Below are 21,662 nucleotides of genomic sequence, written 5' to 3'. Positions count from 1 at the left end.
TATGGAAAACATATTCAGTTCTCTTGTATGTCTGCATCATCTCACTTTAACTACTTGACTAAAGAAAATTTCAATTTTGAATCACCAACTGAATGATACGCTTTTTATCACAAATAGATGTTGTCAATTCTCTCTCAGCCATCTGACTTCTCCTGCGTTTCTTTTCTTCAGGTCACTCCCAAGCCTTTTACCACTCTTTCCCAAAAGATTTCTCCCTATATAAAAAAAGAATTGTCCTTTATAGCCCAAAGCTATCTCACAAGCAGCTCCTGCACACCAGCACCCACTGCTTCCTCACGACACCCCCGCAAACTCTCCTTGGGTTTGTCACGCTTGGAAAAAATCCACTTTAATGTAGCCATTTCAGACCTCTGGTTATTTGCAAAGCACGAAAATGACTGCAACAGCCATTTCAAAATACCTGTAAACATCTGGCTGCGTTGCTCTCTTCAGTCTGAAGGTGAGCCCTTTCTGGGCTCCACAGTCCTCATTTCTACATCATGCAGTTCAAGGAAAAAAATCCACAACATCCCACACACTTTTTTGGGTTCTTTTTTTTCCTCTTTCTAGGATAAAAAGTTGCTGGCATCTGTCCCCTAGCTTTCCTGACTGAGCTCGGAGACAGAATTACGCATATTCAAAAAACCCACACAGTCAAGCTTTCTGCTTCACAGTCAAGCTTTCTGCTGCCAACTTACAGCTATTTTTTTTCCAAGGGTCCATCTGCCCATAAAAGGAGACTGAAATAAGCAGTTAAGATTCATGACACTTTCATATTTGGCTGTCTGAAATCTTTTTCACCTGAAAAAAACCAGCATGCCACCCTTTCAGCAAGCAGGGGGGTGTGATCTGCATAATTGTTTTAAATGCATAATCATAACCCAGCTTCCTTCTCTTCATGAGCTCAGGCCAATGCAAAGATCTTACAACTTATTAATGGTTTCCACTATACTGCCAGATGTTGAACCATTTAAGTCAGACTTTGCTTTCCTTCCAACACATTTCAGCTCCATGCTCCCTACCCTATGCATCTCTGCTCTTCTTTTTCAGCAGTCACTTCTTCAGAAGGTACTCAAAATTTTCACCTGGCTTCCAGTGCTGTTGTCTGGCCGTAGCAGCCTTCCTAGCACCGCCAGGCTCAGAAAGTCAACAAAACATGCATACATTTATCTAAGAGGCCTTCACCTACTGCAAACTATTGGTATAGTAAATCCATCACATTTTTTCCGTGAGTACAATTCAGGTATCACCTTTATTGGAATAACTATGCTAAAGAGATCCACAATGTAATGAAATTTATGCATGACAGCTCAGTAATGGAAAGATTTGATATAAAAAGGAGATGTTGCACTACAAGTGTAGTTTTTCCAATAGAGACAGCGTTGTTGCTCATTCTTACGGACACGGTTATACCCAGCTATTTCTACTGTTACTGACTGTGCATTCTCTCCATTTACGTAAGGATACCCCATAATAATGTATTGATGAAGATACATACGTATTAAAAAAAGACTGACTTGTGTGTTTAAACGCCTAAAGCTTTTATAGCTTCTGCTACCCAAATTTAAAATTCCTGTTACAGACACCAGAAGTGCCTTCTATCATCCACTCGATAGGTCTCTGCCCAACGCACGTGGCTAACCATCCTCTACCCCCTCTAATCAGCTCACCAGTAATTTGGACCCAGAGAATACTTTTAGCTATGAGCACCAACTGAAAGATGCATACAGCCAAGACAGTACGGTCTCTTCCCTCCTCCAGCACAGCCAGCAGTGACTGTACTTAACAGACGACACAGCGATGAGTCTGGTTTTGCTCAGAAATCGAGATCATTGACAAAGCAAGAACAAGCAGATTCTACCAACTGCCTGAACATCAGCAAGTAATACTGATGCATCGCGCTCCTCTCTCTCACATTCAGTGTTTGCTGTTGCAGATGTCCTTTCATGCGAGTGTTTGCTTTGAACTGGGCACTTCAAGCTTCAAAACCCCTGGCCAATATTATGTGACAAAAGGATGGATGCAGGAACTGTCATTCAGTGCAACAATAACACAGAAAATACCAGTGATCCACAATATCCTCTCTAAATGCCTTTCCCCCCCCCTCCCAGGCAGTCTAAAAGTTCTAAAATACCAAAATGTTTCCCAATTTGTCTAGTCGTCTCTACTGAAAGCAATCTGAATTACAGATACTGCATAAAGTATTCTCCCCAAACACTTGTAATATTCAGAAGACGTTTTACAGAACTGAAAGTCTATTTGCTGGTTTTACCCGTCTTCCACCGCTGCACTGAAGTAACTGTTTAATAGGTCCACTTCGCAAAGTGTGAGTAAGTCTTGGTAAAAACTGTGAACAGGAGCTTTTGTTAAAGGGAAACTGGCATATGGAGAACATCCATAGAATAACGCAGATAATCCTGCGAAGCAGAAGTGTTTTCTTGTTCAATATACTCTCGTAATTGTCTTTACTCAATGATTACGATTAGAGCAATTCCTTGCTCTCACCTCCCCAAACCTGCCCTGTATGTCGTAAAACCCACGATGAGGCTAAAATTAAAAAAATAAAAATTTTCCCTACCCCAGAATACTATATTTCAATGTCCATGCACACCACTCCCACGTTGAAAGATAACCGTAACAACTGCACGGCTCTCACAAGCTCCAACTTGCTGTTCTGCCGATAGTGCTTCTTGTGCGGCTGAAAAGAGTGGCAAAGATTTGGGGGTTACCAGACTATGAAATTCAATAAAACGTAGATTGCTGGTTTTGTTAGGAAATTGGATCCTTACAAACCTGAAAGATATTTCTGGCTATAACTTCATAAGAACTATTGTTGGAAATTCATTAAGAAAAAAAAAAATGTAGGGGAAAAAGAGAAAAACGCATGTAGCTGTTTCGATATCAGTCAGCCCCGTAACAGTGTAGGATGGTTATCTCTGTCAGAGGTCAGCTGGGTAAGACATGTTAAAAAGAAGCGATAGGCAGACTCAGAACAACGATGATAACAAAAATTTCTCCTAGGGACGCTACATGTTATTCCATTCAGCTACTATGAAAATTAATTGGGGGGGGGACGACAAACAAAATACTTCAGCACATACTCTTGCATATTTACACTCTCTCCTAATTAGGTTTTCCAGGGTCTGGTCTGTATTTTTGTAACTGTTACAGTCGTATGGAATATGCTCACACAGTTCTATAAAAACCACACATGGTGCAATTAATTTCTTTAATGACTCAAACGTTAGCGCTATCTCCCCGTCTATGCCTGTGAACAATACACTCGCTCCTCTGTTTAGCCGTGTTCAAGAACAGCAGTTATTCCAAGTCCTATTTCAGAAGCCAACTTTTTAGGAAACTAAAGATGGTCTTTCGAACAACTTGTAAATCTGTCTGTGAAGAATTAAAGGGAGTCTAGGCATTCTCTTCTTCCCACTGAACAGCAGAACCTAGCAGGAAAGGGACATGGAGTTTCTCTGCAGGGAGAGACAGTACTTTTATTAATAGCTCCTGGATAAAATATGGCATATTCCCTAAAGAACTACACATTGAGACTAATTCCTCTAATACATCAATATTAGAGTGGACTGCCAGCACCTGAAAGAGTACTAAATCTGCATTAAACGAATAGCCAAATGCACCAGGTTTGACCTTCCATTAACAAGCATTCTGCCCCCCTCCCCTCCAGTATGAAGTGCTACCTCTGTGTCACACCTAACCCAGCCTTAGGCCTTCTTTCCCTTCCAGACATCAAGGTTTTATGTCGAATACACTTCTCAAGTAGAAGCGCAAGAGGACAGCAAGAAGAAAGCAAGCTCAGAAACAGAAGACAAGATTACAATGAAGTACTGGCTGCAACTTGAGCATTTTTATCACCAAACAAGCTAACAGAAAATTATGTAAGAAAACCAAGTTTTATTTGCATTAAATAAAAACAGATACTCTTGTTAGAGCACAAAGCACATGGCAAGATACAGGGTACAGAAAGCAACTAGCCTGCACAGAAATTATTATGGATTATGTTTAGAGAACCTGTACTTGAGGTTGACAAAAAGCAACAGATTAGCAAAGAAAAAAACAGGAGGCTTTGATAAATCCCAAGATCAGACAGTTAGAGGCTGAAAGAGGTACACTGCACAACAGTAGACACATTCAAATCTGTCAGAGTACAAGATCACTGCTTCTTTTCCCAGAGCAGGAGGAATCAATAATAGCTATTGACTTCATTGGGAATAAATCTAGTTAATGGTGAGTTTTTTTCCCAGTAACTAGGATGATGGGGCCTCCACCTACCATCTCAGTTTTGAGATACACAACAAGGACGCAAAATTATGAATGAGAAATTCAGGAAAATGGGATGGACTAAAATCAGAGGTGGACATAGCCAGATGAGTTCTGTTTCCCACTAAATTATTGTTCTGCAGAGCTCAGTGTCCAACTGCAATCAGAATGCTCTATTAGTTCAGCAGGGAGATTTCAGCAGTAGTTCAACCTCAGAGCTTGATATTCAGGAACGGACAGACAGAAAGGACGATCTCAGGCCATCTAAGTTGCATGTTTATAAAGGAATGTGCACTTCAGAACTTGTGAAACATCACCTGGACGCCAAGCACCATGTAAGAAACGCAAGCAACAAAACTAAATTTCGTGCCTATTTCTTTACACTAACAGGTTTCAGCATATGATGCTGCAATTTTAAGACAACAGCTTCTTACCGCTATGCTTACCAAAATGCTTACAGAGCTGCATTTTAGTGGTGGCAATCATTGCACATAGACAATTTACTTTCAGAAGTATTTTTCGTACCTTAAGAAGAAATTCAGATGAATTCAACCATGCAGGTTTAGAAGGCTGCATGTAAACATCCACATCTAAGGTCATCAAGGCAGAAAGTCTTCCTTGATAGTAGGTGAAAAAGAATCTGGCATACCTGTAGCCTAGCCACTCTGTTTTAATTCTTCCACCCTCCACGAAAAAAAAAAAGTCATCTAAAATATCCCTTTCCCTCCCTTTGGCATAAGGGCATCCAACCAGGTCCCATCAAGATGACTAGTCTGCAGATGACTAAACTTAGACGAGATAAATGTTGCCTTATACAATTTATATACTAATGCATTGACCTATTTAAGTTAAAATCCTGTACGATAACAGAAAAATGATCTCTGATGGATCAAAGTATTCATAAGTTTCATTTTAACTCCCAGGTAAAACTGAAAATGAAACCCACAAGTGATTTCAGCTGAAAGTTTTGGGGTATATAAATTAATTACGTAGTCATCTAAAATATACTAGAGACCAATTTATTAAATATAATTGGGCAAACTACGTTTGCTAAAAATGTATACACACTTTTTAGGAAAAAAACATCTTTAAAGTAATGGCTGGCACCCAAAGCTTCTACATCTTCAAACCAATCTGACATGATTATTCATTTTGGTGCAGCTCTCATCATACTCAAACACTGCAATTCTTCTTGGTGACAAAACAGCGGCAGAGCAGAATGCTTCTCACACTAGTGTGAATGGCATTTGCAGGTCTCTTTTCCATATCATCTTAATTTGTTTATTAGTATCTGTATTATAAACATAAGATATGTTGTGTTAAACCCTGCTGGGCAAAATGCCTAGGAACAAGACATTTCCTTAAAGCAAGTGTGGGGGGTGAGACTGCCCAACCTTCTTCCACCTTCAGAATCACTTCCTTTTACAGGGAATAAAAGACTAAAAATGGGCGCCAGCACCACAGATGCTACTTTCCAAGCAACCGTGATGATGACTGCAAGAACTGCCTACATTCCACATCCAGAGTGCAAATTGCCTTTCATTTGGAATTGATATTGTGTGGGTTTAGTACAAACCAGAGTTTGTTCACAAGTCTTTTGTGGCACTGTGTAACTTGTAGTCTTAACACTGAGGATACGACATCCCAAAATATCACAAAAATACTAATTTGGGTTAAATAACATTTCTGATAGCGTTTGTGCCTGCATTAACAACTCGCAAAGACCTGAAGTGTCACTTGTTTTTTCATTGCTAAGGACAACTACATAGCATTTCTAAGCTACAAGCTGCACAGATAAAATCCAACTGAGCACGCTCACAGTAGTGGCTCCAAATATAACAACATGCTAGCCATGCTCATCTCCTCGAGTCTGGCTGAGCCCTAAAGCTGAGGGCTACCTACCCACACGTCACTGAAAGAAGCCGAGAGCTCAAGTGCCAGACAATGACTTGTCGGTGCCGAACAGCTGAAACTGTGTTTGAGGATGAAACTGGACAGGTACAAGCTGTCAAAGGGGAAAAGAAAGGGAGCAATGGCGAAGTCCACTGCCAAAGAGCGGGAGAAGGGATATCACAGACATACCAGAAAGACAAGGATACCAGAGACAGAACACAAGATGACTTCAAAGATATGGCATGTTTGACGATGCCATCAAACAGCTGACTGCGCACTTCATCCAAGTGTGTACTTCAAGAGGAGTTTGATTTTGATTGCTGGAATCTACAGCGTCTTGGTCACTTGGCAAGATAGCTCAAACTACTGCTAAGTCCAGTACGTGACATGGACGTGTAACAAAGGAATGCAGAAATCATTATCAGGAGCAGCAGGCAAGCAAGAGGGAATCGCAAGAGGATTCGTAGGTATCCCACATTACTTTTGGATGCTCTTCTCAGGTGAGGAAACAAGTGCCAGATTTCAGGAGATGAGCAGCAAATGTTGTAGGATGGGGCGGGGGGAAGCGCTTTGAGGTAGCTGTGAGGAAAGAGGTCTGCGAGAAAAACATTAGTCATTCCATTTAATGTCTCAGAGAAACAAGGTCTGCAACAACTATTTTCAAATTGGTTTCCGTTGTTGTCACTGCTTTGTACCGTAGAAATCGAAGGTAATTTTCAACTAAATGGAGTTATAGCTGGATGGGGTAACTCAGATAAAGCAAAACACAAGTATTGTAAAACTGAAATCAATTAAACCATTTCATTTAATACATTTGGGAAACCTGAGGACAAATTCATAAAGACAGCAGGACCACTCTTAAACAGCAGCATGCAGAGCAAGAAACACGCTGGATGAGGCGTGCAGCAGATATTCCTTAGCGTAACAGCACAAAGAGGATACTGAAGAAGAGAGGAATGTGGTTACTCCACAGTCTGATTAACAGACGCTTTTGCAAGGCTTACACACCCCCCACTTGTGCGCCTTGGGTAAACACTTCTCACAATAAGTCCTTCTCACACTCGTCGTTAGCGTGTCTCTATTCTTGCACTAAATTCTAAAGATACTGAAGACTTCCAAGTCTCTCACTGGGCAGCAACAAAGCTACACCACCTTCTCCCCCTCGCCCCCACCCAACTTACCATCTCCTGACAATACAGTACTTCCATCACTTTGGGGTTTTTCCTGAAATGATATCTATGCTATGCCAATTAGAGGGATATGGCAGCAAGGCAGCCTGAATTTCTTTCACACATCATGAAAACAGAAACTTCAGTAATTAATGCTACGTCCGACTTTAACACTACTTTCACTACCTTGTATCAAACCAGTCAAAAATAAGTATCCCATAAAGTAGCAGCATCCCATTTGGGAAAGGTAAGCACCTAAATGTGTATTTCTATTTATATTAGATTCCCTCTTTTGCTGACTTTCTCTCGGAAGTTTATTGCAGAATTTTTTGGAAAAGAGCCCTCATGTATATGAATTTCTCAGGGCTGACCGAGCTCTATCTGGGATATGAAGCCCTTCAGACACTTCTTGCATGTACACTAGCAGCATACATGAACAAGGTCTTCCAACAACCATTTCATGCCAGCAACTACTCTCTATATTGAGTGGGATTTTATAAATAGGGTTGGTCAGCCAACTTGTTTCTGCCGAGATGGAAAGTAAGAAACTGGCACACACCCCTCCTGCCATTCCCATGCTAGATTTCTAATTTGCACTGCTAAATACTTCTTTATGCTGGTCCATTGCTGAAACCTTGCTACATTTACTCTGGCTGAATAAATCTGGCACCTGGATCCCCTAGTGCCAGAACAATTATATTTGAAATACACAGAAGGATATATGCTATCCTTCGCAAAACACTGTGATCCAAATAATTCTGCCAAGGCCTGAAGCACATGCCTGCACACACCCCTGCGTACTCGAAGAGCACAAGGAGCATGACCAGGGGAAAATGGTAACAACGGCCATGTTACTCAGATTTCTCTTACCTTTCACATTTTTCTGATCTTCCTTCTATCAAGATGTGGGTAACTGATCCAAATGCCTCCAAAGTTTCCAAACAATCTTTCATTTCTATCTGTTCGAAGTTTTCAAAACAGTCCTCTAGAAGTAGCTGACAGATGTTTTGTGCCATGCTATGTGCACATGGAGCAAACTCCACAGGAGTGAGTTTTCAAAACGCTTCACAGAAGCGGGTGACATATAATCCATCTCAGACATAGATGATTAGAAAAATTTGGCAGAGTTCACTCAACTTCTACAATGTGTACGTTTGGCAGTATTGAGAAATTTTCAAGATCCAAGTCATTAAACAAAAATGATGAAGCATTAAACTTTCACTTGCTCTTCCATACCCAAAAGCGTTAAAAGGTTTGTCTTACATGAACATAACTTGATCACTCTAGAGTCAAAAGCATCAAAATTAAATTGCTAAAACTATGAAGATTTATTTCTTCCCAGTAAATTAAATCAAATTTCTTTCTTCCCAGTAGTATTTTTCAAAACTATCTTCTATAACTTAAGCTGTCGGTTTTGCTGCAAGTTTCTAGACGCTTTACTAAAGGCAGAAGCTATGATTCCACAATATTCAGTTAGACAGAGCTGCTTAACTTGGAGCTTTAGTAAGAAGCAATGCTGGTAACAAGAGATTGCTAACTTTGCCTAAATGGAAATAAATGTAATTCATACCTAAAAATCCTACCCTTTTAAAAGGTGGCAGACATGACACTAATGCTCCATACACAAAGTTTAAGCAGAAAACCCTGCAAGATAAAATGCTCTGGCAAAAAAATCCCTATCTTTAGTTACAAATATAAGAGCAAAGAAGAAGAAGGGGAAATGTATACTTGCAAGCTTTGTGTGGAAGTAGGCCTTCCGTCCATCTGTTAAATGTTTTCACTATCTTTCTGCATATCCAAGAAAAATGGCATAAACATCCCAGAAGTCAGGCACAGAGATTTTACTGTCTTGCAGCTAATGCTAGTTGAAGAAATTACAGTCACTACCCTAAAGATGGAAATTGTTTTGGAATCAATATAAGGAAAAAAGTATGTATAAGCATCCCCTACATAGGCACAGAAGTTTTGTGTTAATCTGAGGTCACCTCTTGGAGGCAAGAAACAGTAGTCCACTGTCACTTCTCTCCCCTCATTCAAGTCCAGGATGAAGTTGCCAAGCTAGGACCAAACACAGCTATGCTCCTTTTTATGCTGCCGACTGCTCTTAAGTTTTATCAACTATAGATTATAACCGGACTGAGTGGGATTTAAGCCAAAGCCCAAGAGCAGCAGCACCACAATTCACTTACCCTTGTATAAAGTCCCTTGCAAAGATGACAGTCTATAAACAAAGCCCGTGCTAAGAAGTTAGCTATGCTAAGAGCGAATACGAATGTCTTGCTGCATTTACTGCTAACGCTACTTATGAAAGCTTCCCGTGCTGTATCACAAGCAGCAAAGCCAACGCACTATGATCTGCTTATGCAGCAAAACATATTTAAGCAATGCTAATTGTGCACGGTGCATTCAGGAGGCCAGCAGATGGCAGGGACATATTTTGGCTAGATATTCAAGTAGCCTTATTTTTAAGATCCATTCAAATATGTGAAGCCTCAGATCCAAGTGTCACCTTTACTTCCAAGAATGCCCTTTTAAAGACACTTCAAGATTCAAATGTATGTGTTCATTCGCAGAGTTCATACATTACAACTGAAACACAGTCAATGAAATCACTCAAATTCTAAATGGATTTTACAATAGTTGTCAGCCTCAGACAGGACCCTTTAGTCAGAATTCTTTAGAGCATCTGTTCAGGACTCACCTTGGTTAAGGAAATAAACCTTCCAGAGACTACCTAGAAGACAGACAGGATGGCAGAGGATGTTTTATATGCTGAAAAACATTTAATATTAGACTGGCGTCTGTAGTTTCTACCATGTCCCAGAAGTTCAAACACAGAGGAAATAATATTTAAATAATACATATTTATATGCTTTATATATTTTTAAATAATTCGAAACATTTCCTTTTTAATGTGAATGAAACCAAAATGAATGGCAGTCTGATCAGAAGCCAAACTAAAAAAATACTGAAAACTGCTGCCTTTGGAAGGCCTGAGATTTTGTCAAGTGTTTTGGTCTTATGATCCTTCATAGAGAAAAAGGGATCGGAATTCAGCTTATGGCTGGAAGCGTAGAGATTCACAGAAATGTGCTTCTTAGAAGATTGTTCAAATCCAGTTTAAACACTGCTTCCCATCCTCATCCCTTCCCTCTATTTCTAGGAGTATTAAAGTACTTTGAAAGACATGTTAAGAAAGAAAATGAGACTTGTGCTGCACTGCATTCAAAAGAAGTTTAGCTTTTGCAAGGTCAGGCTTCAAAAAAATAAATAAAAAACCCACAAAAACCCACAAAAAAACCCAAACGCACCTAAAGTAAAACATTCCAAAGTGGCTTAGAGAGATACAGAAACTATCCCGCTGACCACTGGAATGACAGCTCAGAACAGAAGCTGACAACTGTTTATCGGTTCAAAATCCATGAAGAAAATCAAATAAAAATGTAAGATAAACACATGTGTGAAGAGCTTACCTGAAGGGGAATTTAAGTAAGTTACTCCTCAAGACTGAGCTCTATGGCCCCAACAAGCAGGGCGCAGATGCTCTGCAGACCTCACTAGTCCTCCTGTGCACCCATGCAGTGGTAACTTTCCCCGTTAAGCAACTCCAGGTTGCTTTGCACAGCCTCCAGTAAAGCCATCCCATATAAACGCTCCGCGATCCAGGGCAGATCCAGAAATGTCAGGAATTACTACTCAAGCATTATGGATCCTAGAGCTTTGCTGCAGGTGGAAGAAGTTTCTGCAACGAACAAACGGTATTCAAAAGAAACTGTGGAAGTGGTTTAGAGCAAGATATCCCTGTCACTGCCAACTTTTCTTCCAACAGCTTTTCCCCATCAATGCCTGCAGGGCCATCAGCTCAGGCCATGAATCATCCAGGTATCAGTATCATATGGCACTTTTTGGAAGTGGGAAAACGCAGCTGAGCGGTGAGATCCAAGATATTATTCGATACTACAGCCCTCTCAAGAAAATGAAAGCCTAAGCCCAATGGAAGAAAGGTCTTACATAACCAAACAATTTAAGAGATCCGAAGTGCAGAAAAAAAAGGTCTGGTTTATGCTCTAGATGAACTATATCAGAAATTGAAATCCTTACATCTGTTCCCTTACTTACCAGGCTAAGAAAATGGAATAAACCCACTACTTACTAACTGGCTTCTCCACATCCGTTTACTCCAACGTTAAGAAGATATATTGGAGCAAACGGATCAGCTCCAGAGCAAGAACTCTCAAGAACCCGACTACACAAACCCAGGAATTCTAAACAACTAAGACCAAGGCTGTTACAAACAGATGCTACTATCCGCACGATACATGCTACATCTGACTGGGAAAAGGTGGTAGATGTAATCCTGGACTAGCTGCATACTTACAGAATTTTTGCTTATTAGGAGGTGTGTTGTGACAATTCCTTTTCAGTTTTAGGCCCCGAGTTAAAAATATTAATCTCTTATTGACTCCACCCTCCAGAGTGGAGGGAAAATGACTTCCTATTGACCTATAAGATAGCCTGACCTTGGTCCAAAAAGCAATTTTATTTCTCGCCTTGAGCAGAACCCAGTAACACACTCACACTACAACGGCTAGGCAGTATTTCAGTAGTCAGCTTATCAATTCTGTGGCTGATGCCAAGTAACTTTCTACTACAGTTGAGAGATACTGCACAAGAAACCGATTCCTTTCTTCCAGTATTAGTGTTAAGGGAGAGCAGAGGAAACCTTCAGAAGATATGACTACTAATACTCAAATCGTACTGGAAATGCAGTTTTTCTGCAAGAAAAGCCTAACTGCAGTCATGTCTGACTAAGACTTCAGCACTAAAGGATCCTCCTTCTTCATCACCACCCTACAGAGACAGAAAAATTAATCTTCAAAACAGCCTCACTGCCCCTGGATGCCCCCTCTTCTCAGCTAGCCCCAACCTGCTGTGTGTTTATTCCTCTTCATGGGCACAGGAGATGGTGTCTCAAGTGGGACTGAAAAGTTTTGGGAAAGGCAAAGAATCTTTCTCCTACACAGTTGTACAGCGAAGCCAATTCAGTTCAACAGTATCCTTCTGTTGGCCTTCCTCGTCTTCCATAGGGAAATAAAGATTTATGTTCATCTAGACCCCATGAAGACCCTGTGCATGCCAGAACCTGCTTCATCTTTTGTTTTCCCCCTTCAATTCTGGAACTGCTATATGTAGTCCCTCAAGCCTACGCTTGCTCCAAAGCCACCGCATTTTCCTCTACTGATGTTCTACCACAATGCATCTTACCAGTTAATAGAGGAGATCTTCTCAGGCAGATGGAAGACTGGGGGATAAACCAGGGATAAGCTTCAGCTATGGGGGACCATAACGCTATGAACATTTACCGACAAAGTGGTCTGTATATGACAGAAGAAACTGTTTCCACTTGTTCTGAATGTGAAGGGTACTGTTAAAAAGAACTAACCACCACACATCAGCAATAGCACAAAAGTACCATAAGGCCATCCAGCTGAAATATGGTGGTCACAGAGGAAAAAAAACCTAGATCCCAATCACCTAGATTATCACTACTTCTTTGTTGTTGTTGACAGAAAAGAATCCTTATGTCTTTGAGTGAGACGCACCAAGCGAGTTTTTCTTCTTCATTTCTGAAACATTTTCCTTTCTACCTGAAGCATACCTTTAGTAACTTCTTGAGGACATGTTCTGCTGCCCCCACCCCCCCCCCCCAATTTTATATCATCACGTAACTATGGAGCTAAAGCTGGAATCCTATCTACAGTTAGAGAGCAGGTCAAATTAAAAGAGGAGGTAAAAAAAGCAGGAAACAGAGCAGTAGGCCAAGCTTGCTGAGCAGAGGTAGGCTGCCTAGAAATCCTAGTAAAAAAACCCTATCTATGGAAGTCACTAGGTATCTTCCATCTGAGGGTCACAGATACATCAGTGTTGAGAAAGGGAAAGAAACAATCAATTATGGAGTTAGTTAATATTGCTAAAGAAGCCAGGAGCTACCGCTGCAGAATTCTGGTCAAATTTCCATTTGAACAGTTCCTATCCCTGGGCATAAAAGCAATCGCTGTTGCAGATTTAAATTGGCATTTAGAAAGTTTCATTCTTGACTAGTTTCTGCATTCACTTGAAGGCAGGGCTCACCAGTTTTCCTCTAATTTTGTTTCATCTTTAAAGTCACCACCACATAACTAGAACTAAGTCCTTAAACCCCTTCACACCGCTACAAGGGGCAAGCAGTCGTAGCAGCCCATCTTTGAGAGGCCTGGTTACACATGCAAATACAACAAGGTAGCGTATCTGTACTACGCACACGTAGCCCCACAGACGTACTGCAGACATTGGTCATGTCTCCTACAGATGAGTAGTAGAACCCTCTACTGTTCTCCTAGAAATAATAGAGTAATATTCTAAAAAGCAACCAAGAGCCACATTCAGAACAGCCTTACATGGTTTTGTCGCAGTTCTCTATTAGGACTCAGGGAATTTAAATGCAATATTGTAAAAATGTAATGGTAGACGTGGATGCTTATTTTAACGATAAGGTTTAACTACCACATCTTAAAATGCTTTGAAGTACTTCCATTTTAGATATACTGTAACCACCTACTCAACGGGATCTGTATGCCTGGCTCCATTAATCCCTTATTCCTGTGCTTCCAAAATTCAACATACGCCTTCAAGGTATGTGAACTTGTGCTCTGTATTTCACTAATTAACCAGAATGACGGTGCTTTTAGCCTCTGCAGAGTGGGTTTTTGATAGTTCTCCCTGCTTTCCACAAGTGAGTAAGAGAGTTTCAATGGATCTTTTCGCTCTAACACATTTTTAACCTTGCTCTGACTGATACCCAGCGCTGCAGAAGCACATTTCTGTTTGAGTCTACTGCTTTCTGAAACAGGGGTCATTTACTTGGCTGGCCAACAGAGAACGTTCTAAGTCCCTTACAGCCACAACTTCACTGAGGATCTAGTGTCTATAATGCTTTGGACCACTGCTGGCATACAGAACTGGAGGAAGGATGTCACTCCTAAGCGAGGCAGTACTGAATGCTGAGCACTCAAACTTCATGTGTCCCATCACTGGAATATGGGAACAAGCAGACAGTTGTCACCAAGATACACTATTTCACCACATGGAAAGGCTACAGATGACAGTCATCTCCGCTCAGCTGATGAAAGCTAGGCTGGCGAACAGAACAAGCAGCTAAATCATATGAAGAACCACACCGTCTTTTGTTTTCCCGTACCAATTACACTCAAAGCCTGTCAGAAGAGCAGGCCCTCCCACCCATCAGCAGGTAATGTTTGCAGGCCCATCACCTCTACAACGTATTGCTCACCCCAAAATCCTGAGAGCCCACGTGACCCTGGTTCACAAAAAACTACTCCACAACTCTGACAAGAGTAGGTCTGGTTTTGGTTACTGTAAAAGTGTTTACCCTCAAAACCCATTTCTGAAAATGGAGTTGCTTTCTGCACTGACAGTCTTCACTCTGAAAACCTTAACTTCTAATACCCGAGAATCAAAAATGCAAGGAAGTAGAGGCAATTGTTCTTGCACTATTTCCCTTGCAACGGCTATTGTTTAAATTTGCTTTCTTTTATCTTGAGAAAAGGTTTAACTATAACACTGTAAATACATTTGGGGAACACACCAACCATCTCCAGCATAGGGCAGAACCAAAACGGTAACTCCAAAGTATGCTGAATGGGGGGGACTAGGTAGGCTTTCTGTTGGTTTTATCTTAGAGCAGTGCCATATTCAGTATTGCAGCAATGAAGAATGCAACAAGGCAATCACAAGTTGTTAGCGCTTTTTAAAATTATTTCTCAATTCAAATAATTTTCTTTTGAAGCAATTCTTTTTTAATCAAGATATGGCATACCTCGTTAAGATGGGTTTGCAAGATTTTCCTATTCTCTATAGGCAGAGGGATAAAAAAAAACAACCCAGCACATCACATGTCATTCATTAAGACTATACCCTACATTTTGAATTTTTTTTGGAAACAGGACCTCTAACTAGGTATTAGGAAACCAATACCCCTGCAAGGGATACCATTTGCGTGGAACACCATGCAGAAAGGTATTCGAATGTTTAATCAGTTCTCTATAGCTCTAATCAAATAGCCCAAAAGAAGCCGCCACTCTTGGGGTCTCAGGGAGCTCAAATTTATTATTTCTGGTCAGCAAATACAACAAAGAATTTGCTGAATAGTAGTAAGCCATAGTATAATCTGTGCTACCAAACAACTGTAGAGGTATCTTTCAAAGTTACTAAGTTTGCTGTCTCCTTGGGTAACAGCTTGAACTAGTTTCTACCACGTTCCAAGTTTTCTAGTCTCTGACAACCTGTTTAGTCTTATCCCAATGTTTTCAAAAAAATGCAAGAAAACTGGGCTGTCCGAGTACAATTACGACATTTAAACCATGTTAACATTCCTGTTGGATCTTCAGATGGCCATACCCAGGATTTTAGGAAAAAACCTTATACCACTAAAAAGCGTAAAAAGACTGCTCTATTCAACTACCAAGACTCATTTCTGGGATACTTCACTCTAAAGGGTCCTCTATCTTTTAAGTAGAAATTCAGCATATACTGAATCCCTTATTTTAGGGTAAGTTTTTTCTTTCATATTGAACATTAAAAAAAAAAAATATCAGATGCCTTGTTGAGAAAAGAACATCTAGAATGAGTGCCCCAATTTTGTAGCTTTGTGGGTTTTCTTAAAAAGAAATGAAAAGTCAACTTTAAACACAGATGTTCTAAAATCATGCAGTTTGACACAAGTCATGGTTTTAAGTAGTGTGCATAACCTTGATCACCTCTGCTCTCCAGGACTGAATATGTTATTGGGCTCTCCTATGTCCCTTCTTTTACAGTTGGACTCGATGATCTTAAGGGTCTTTCCCAACCTAAATGATTCTACGATTCTATGTTTTATAATATGCTATAGAATTTTTTTTTCGGTGCACAGATCAAATGACGTATCAAGAAATTCTCAGTGAGAAGGGTGAGCTCTTTAATGAAACGTATCCTCTCTCCCAGAGAAAGTATACTGTAAACCTTACCTGTCAGTTTGTCTGAGCTAAATACAACATTAATGTCGAGGTGGTCGCTCTTCATATATCCGTTATCAGGACAGTCTTTGCACTGAGCAAATATGATCCACAGTGCAGTGGAGGTAATGGACAATCTGTGATAATATTAACGTGCTTTCATTCAAGAGCTAAACATGTTAACATACTACAAAAGAGCATTCTGAATGCGTGCATTGTAACTCAATAGCAATTTACACGGGAGTATTAGAGGCCCATTGTAAAAAAGCCTCCTATAAACCTCAAACATTTTAAGATCGCCAGTCAAGCAACTATATATATTCCTAATGCATAATGCCAAATAATGAATTACACCTTTCAAGGATGAACCATATTGGATTTTTTAAAAAGGCCATGCCACAGGGATACAGTTCTTTGTCTTTCCTAAGCAGATCATTGTACATCTGATCATATGTTGTTTTGAAATCATAAACGTTCGGCTTGTCCGGTGCTGGTCCTGGCAGTTTCACATGAGTCCCTGTTCCAAAGGATCGGACACTGAATCCTCGTTTGCTGAAAAACAGAGGGGAAGAGAGGGGGGGAAAGGCAATTAGATTGGATGGACTTTAAACACTGAAGTGCTGAAGAACACAAACTGAATTTTAAGAACACCTCTCAGCAATTAGCCAAATCACAACCAAACAGTTTGGCAACTCTTATCAACTAAATCACCAAATGTACCTAACGTGCATATTTCCTCACAGTTACAATCGAAACTCAGATATCATTTCTAACACAGTGCCTATATTTTATATGAAATTTTCTTAGAATTATGGTACATAGCGTTTTGGATATTTCTTTTGTGCTTTCAGGCATCTTGGATTTGCAACAAGCATGCGTTCTATATTCACTCTTGGACAATACAGTGCAGTCAAAGATGTTTTTGTCTTGATGTAAGAAAGTAAGTGACAATACCAACTGATCAATACTTCATATTCTGCTAAAGTTGCTGGGCTAACTACGTTATTCCCCTCACTATGTTGCCAAAACCACCTCTAGTGTAATTTAATTAGCCGAGCACAAACATTTGTGTGCCTGCCACTTTTCTCAAGTGGACTGGAAAACATACTGTGCAATTACCTTCACAGAAGTGGGGCACATATTCTGCTGGCTGGCAGACTCTTGGGTATGTCAAGGATAGCTTCATTCCATTCTCATTAACAACTACTTGTTTAATAATTATAATTAAAAAAAGAGGCAGGAACCTGCTTGCTTTTAGGGGTAATGCCAAAACATTCTTTCTGACTAACCTAAATACACCTACTTGAACCTCAACAAATCCTTCAGTAATATTAAGAAATATTACAATATATTTGTTGAATAACAGAACCAAAACCAGATTGTTTTCTGGCCATCTAATGGACAAAGTTACATGGTAAAATATTGTCGCTAAAACAGTTGGCTTTATAATGACAATCTAACTTCTGAAACAGGTCAAAACCATGGCTTAATTTTTTTTTTTTTAAGGACCCACACTTTCAGCTTCAATGATTTATCAGAGACTAAATAGAGAGAACAGCGTTATAACAAAGCAGAAAGCAAGCAAACAACCCAATGCCCTCCGTCTTCCCCCCCAATAAAAAAAGTTGTGCGCTCTTCTCAGAAGGCGGCTCTACAGGAGACTGGGAACCAGTACAAGAGTCCAAAGTACGCATTTTGAGCAACAGACAAGTCACATCTTGACTTCTGGGTCTTCACATACAAGATAGTAAGGAAATTCAGTAGAAGACACTAATTCAAATCACATGTTTGCCTTCAAATGGTGTCTTCAAAGTGATCCAAAAAGCTTCTACACCAAGACTAACTGCTATCAAGCTTCACCCCAAGCTCAACGACTGCTATGCAACTATCAGTAGTGTTACTTCCTTTAATTTGTCCTATTGGAAATAGCTCCTCCTTTCTCTTTTCTTGCTTCACTACACTTTTTCTTTCAGCAACTATTTATAGGTTCCTATTTCTGTAAACAGACAGGATACATGACGATTTTCTCTTCTTTCTGCAGGACTAATGACTGAAAATGGATACAAGTGGAAAAAAGTGCAATTCTCCCCCCCTCCCGGCCCTCCATCACATTAACAGTGACTCATAACTGCACCAGTTACATTGAGTTTATTTTCCCTGCAATACTTCCAGACCCAAGTTTGTATTCTACTGGACACGAAGAGAGTCATAACACATACAGAAGAAATTGCAGTGCTAAAATATTAATCTTTCAAATTGATCCTTTTTCCAGGTGTATCACCCTTCTTTCCTTTCTGTATTTTTGCTAAGAATTTTAATACCAACTAACTGAGAAATAGTGGACTTCGGCACCTTGCACTTTCTGCCTTCTTTCCTTCTCTCCCACATTACTGCAAAGCAGTAACGTTACAATGGAGAAGTATTTTCTTCTATGCTTTCCTCCGAACTTTTAATTTTTCCTTTAATATTATTCTTTGAAACACATCTGCTTGGGTTACGCATATTAAGAAGTCCATCTCCAACTGTTGGAGATGTCCCTGAAGTTCGGATGATCTCATATAACACAAACCAGAAATCCCCATTTGAAGTTCCACACATCGAAAATTTGTGCCTCTAATGCACATGACCCATTGAAAATTACTTCCTGGAACAGCCGGAATATGCATTCTCACATGGAATTTCATGCTTTGACACTGGCAGTTGCCAGGGTACAGCTTTTACACAATTTGTGCACCAGCTGTACTATTATGAAATACTCTGAAAATGTTTCAACACATTCCTTGCAACAACTGGGGGGCAGGGGAGAGGGAAGAATGCCTGGACAGAACCATTATTCACCAGAGCCTGCTTTGATTAAGCAGCTGGACAGATCTAGTTTAGTGAGTCATCAAGTATCTGCTGTAATGTGGCACAGCCTTTTAACAATGACATTTTCTACAAGACAATGTATATCTAGTATTTGTTCTTGGCCTAGTAAAACTACCCAGAAGATGGAAAATAATGAGCTTCAACTTCACCATAAACAGTAAAGGGTGACGTCTACTAATACACTATCCTAGCACCGATCTCTGAAAATGTGAAGCTTACACATTAACAGACCTGTAAATGTCGTAAAATTTCAGGAAGCTGTTTCTATTAAGACCAATGTACGTGAACTATCAATATACTAAGTACAAATATAAGCCAGAATACAGACCTCATTTCCAGCAAGTACGCTCACCTCAGTTTAAATCCAATGCTCGTTACAATGAGGTCACACGCACTAATCATGTGCCCATGAGTTGATAGACTTAACTGAAGAACGTGAAAATAGTGACGGCGTTTCCCTCCAAAGAATCTCAGAGCTCACTGCAAATACTACTTCTCACCTGGGACACAACTGCTGCTGAAAGCCAAGATCAACACTACACTAAGAAAGCACTCACGCATGGCAGAGTTGTTACCACTCAGTTTCAGGCACTGAGAGCAGCAATAATATTGATCCGTGCAGATTGAGATATGAACTTTTATCCCCACCTTTCTTCTATTTCATTGTTATTTTGGGATCTCACACATGCTTATTACGTTAAAGTATTGTTCAGCTTACTGTAAGGTCATAACAGTACAGCTTCTCTTCTTATAATGGCCAGTAATAAGTATTACTAATCATTAAAGGAAATGCAATAAATCCTGCAGTACCACTGCAGCTGGTAGTGGCAAAGATTTTCAGGGCACAAATCACTAAGTTTTAATACATCCCCTTCCACAACACGTAGCAGGAAAACAACTAGCAACAGTGCCCTCCTTGTAGACCACTTCGAAAATATCTTATGCCATTCAATCAATATTAAAAAAAAAAAAAACCACAACACTGTTAAACAGCAGGAACACAAGCATTGTTAACTAATTTTCATGACAAAATCTTTAAAACATTAACAACTTGTTGTAATCTACATTATCACTGATAAGCTGTCAAATGAAAGTGCTTTCATATAAAAATGTTAAAACATTTCCTTCTTCTTGAGGGTTTATTAATACAAGTTAAGATTTCTCAAATTAAGCAATACAAATTTCAATACCTCACTGCATTTAGCTGCTGACAGATAATGCCAGTAGAGAAGCTGCGACTAGTGACTTGTGTAAACTGCAAGGGTGCAACTTAACTTCTCTTATGTGGTCGACGTTGAACTACAAATCATAACATCAACGTGAAATGTAAGTTTCAGCTACTAGGGTTTCAAGATTTAAATCTGTTTATTGCCACTAAGATATCTCATATTTACACTAATTTCTTAACACAGTTTCCTGAAACAAAGGAACATATGTGTAGCTTAAGCACGTATCAGTAGCCTACAAGTTTTCATTATCAGTATGTAGTAAGACAGAGTCCCTGAACTTGAGAGGCGGAGATAGCATATCTATGCCGCAAGAGCCTGAAAACACAAAGTTACCAGAGCACCTCCTATACACTGGGAGAGTGTGAAACGATAACTTTCTTTTAAAGGCCATCAGTGTACTACTAAATAAATATACACAAATGGAAATGTCAAAGTTGCTGTATAATAAAGTTCGGTAATAAGAGAAGCGTTACTCTTCTACCTTCCTCTTCTATGTTTGAAGGAGAACCACGGCCTCAGCCTGCATACTCCATGGCCAAAAAAAAAAGGCCTACACAAATTATATTTGTAAAAGCAAGAAACGTAGGATGAGTAAGATTTGACCTAGGGACTGGCTGCAGATGGACATCCAGTTTGACAGCTTTTAAGGAAGGATTGTGTCTTTACACATAGTCCTTATTGCTTTTCCTCTTTCCCCTTTGCTTTAATGTCTCAACATACCCCTATGGTGATGGTAACTATTCTATTAACAAACTTCAAGAGAGCTTCAGTCTGACTTCTGTTGGAAGATTAGAACAAAATGTTTAAAACTTGGTTAGTTAGAAAATATGCAAGCACACTACAAAGCAAATGGAAACTGTACTGAACCAAGATAACACCAGAAACTGATAGACTGATTATTCAGATACAAAAAAGATCTAATACATAATTTGTTTTCCAGAGGCACAAGTGGCAGCACAGAGATATCGAGTACAGTAAGAATGAATGAGAAATTCAGGTTGGCAAGTGAGACTCATTGCAAACCCTTTTGGAATGAACCACTGCAATTTAAAAGGACAGAAAGTTTGTAAGTGTCCAAAAAAAAGTAACTCTTATTATCTGGTATGTTAAGTTTAAAGAAAGAAAACCAAACCCAAACAAACACCACCACCCAAATTGCTGAAGTGTGCGAA

General features: G+C 39.8%; 1 protein-coding gene across 1 annotated transcript in view; it reads right to left on the bottom strand.

Moving 5' to 3' along the window:
• Window positions 1–21,662, bottom strand: part of SSU72 (SSU72 homolog, RNA polymerase II CTD phosphatase) — a 30,424-nt gene that overhangs the window by 6,168 nt on the left and 2,594 nt on the right. Inside the window, exon 2 of the mRNA XM_082328719.1 lies at window positions 16,802–16,945. Within this exon, the coding sequence (XP_082184845.1) occupies window positions 16,802–16,945 (144 nt within the window). The remainder of the gene's footprint in view (window positions 1–16,801; window positions 16,946–21,662) is intronic.

Source organism: Platalea leucorodia (genome assembly GCF_965183815.1).
Source record: "Platalea leucorodia genome assembly, chromosome: 17".
Taxonomy (NCBI): Eukaryota; Metazoa; Chordata; class Aves; order Pelecaniformes; family Threskiornithidae; genus Platalea; species Platalea leucorodia.
The sequence above is the reverse complement of the archived record's forward strand: the minus strand, read 5'-3'. Positions and strand labels throughout refer to the sequence as shown.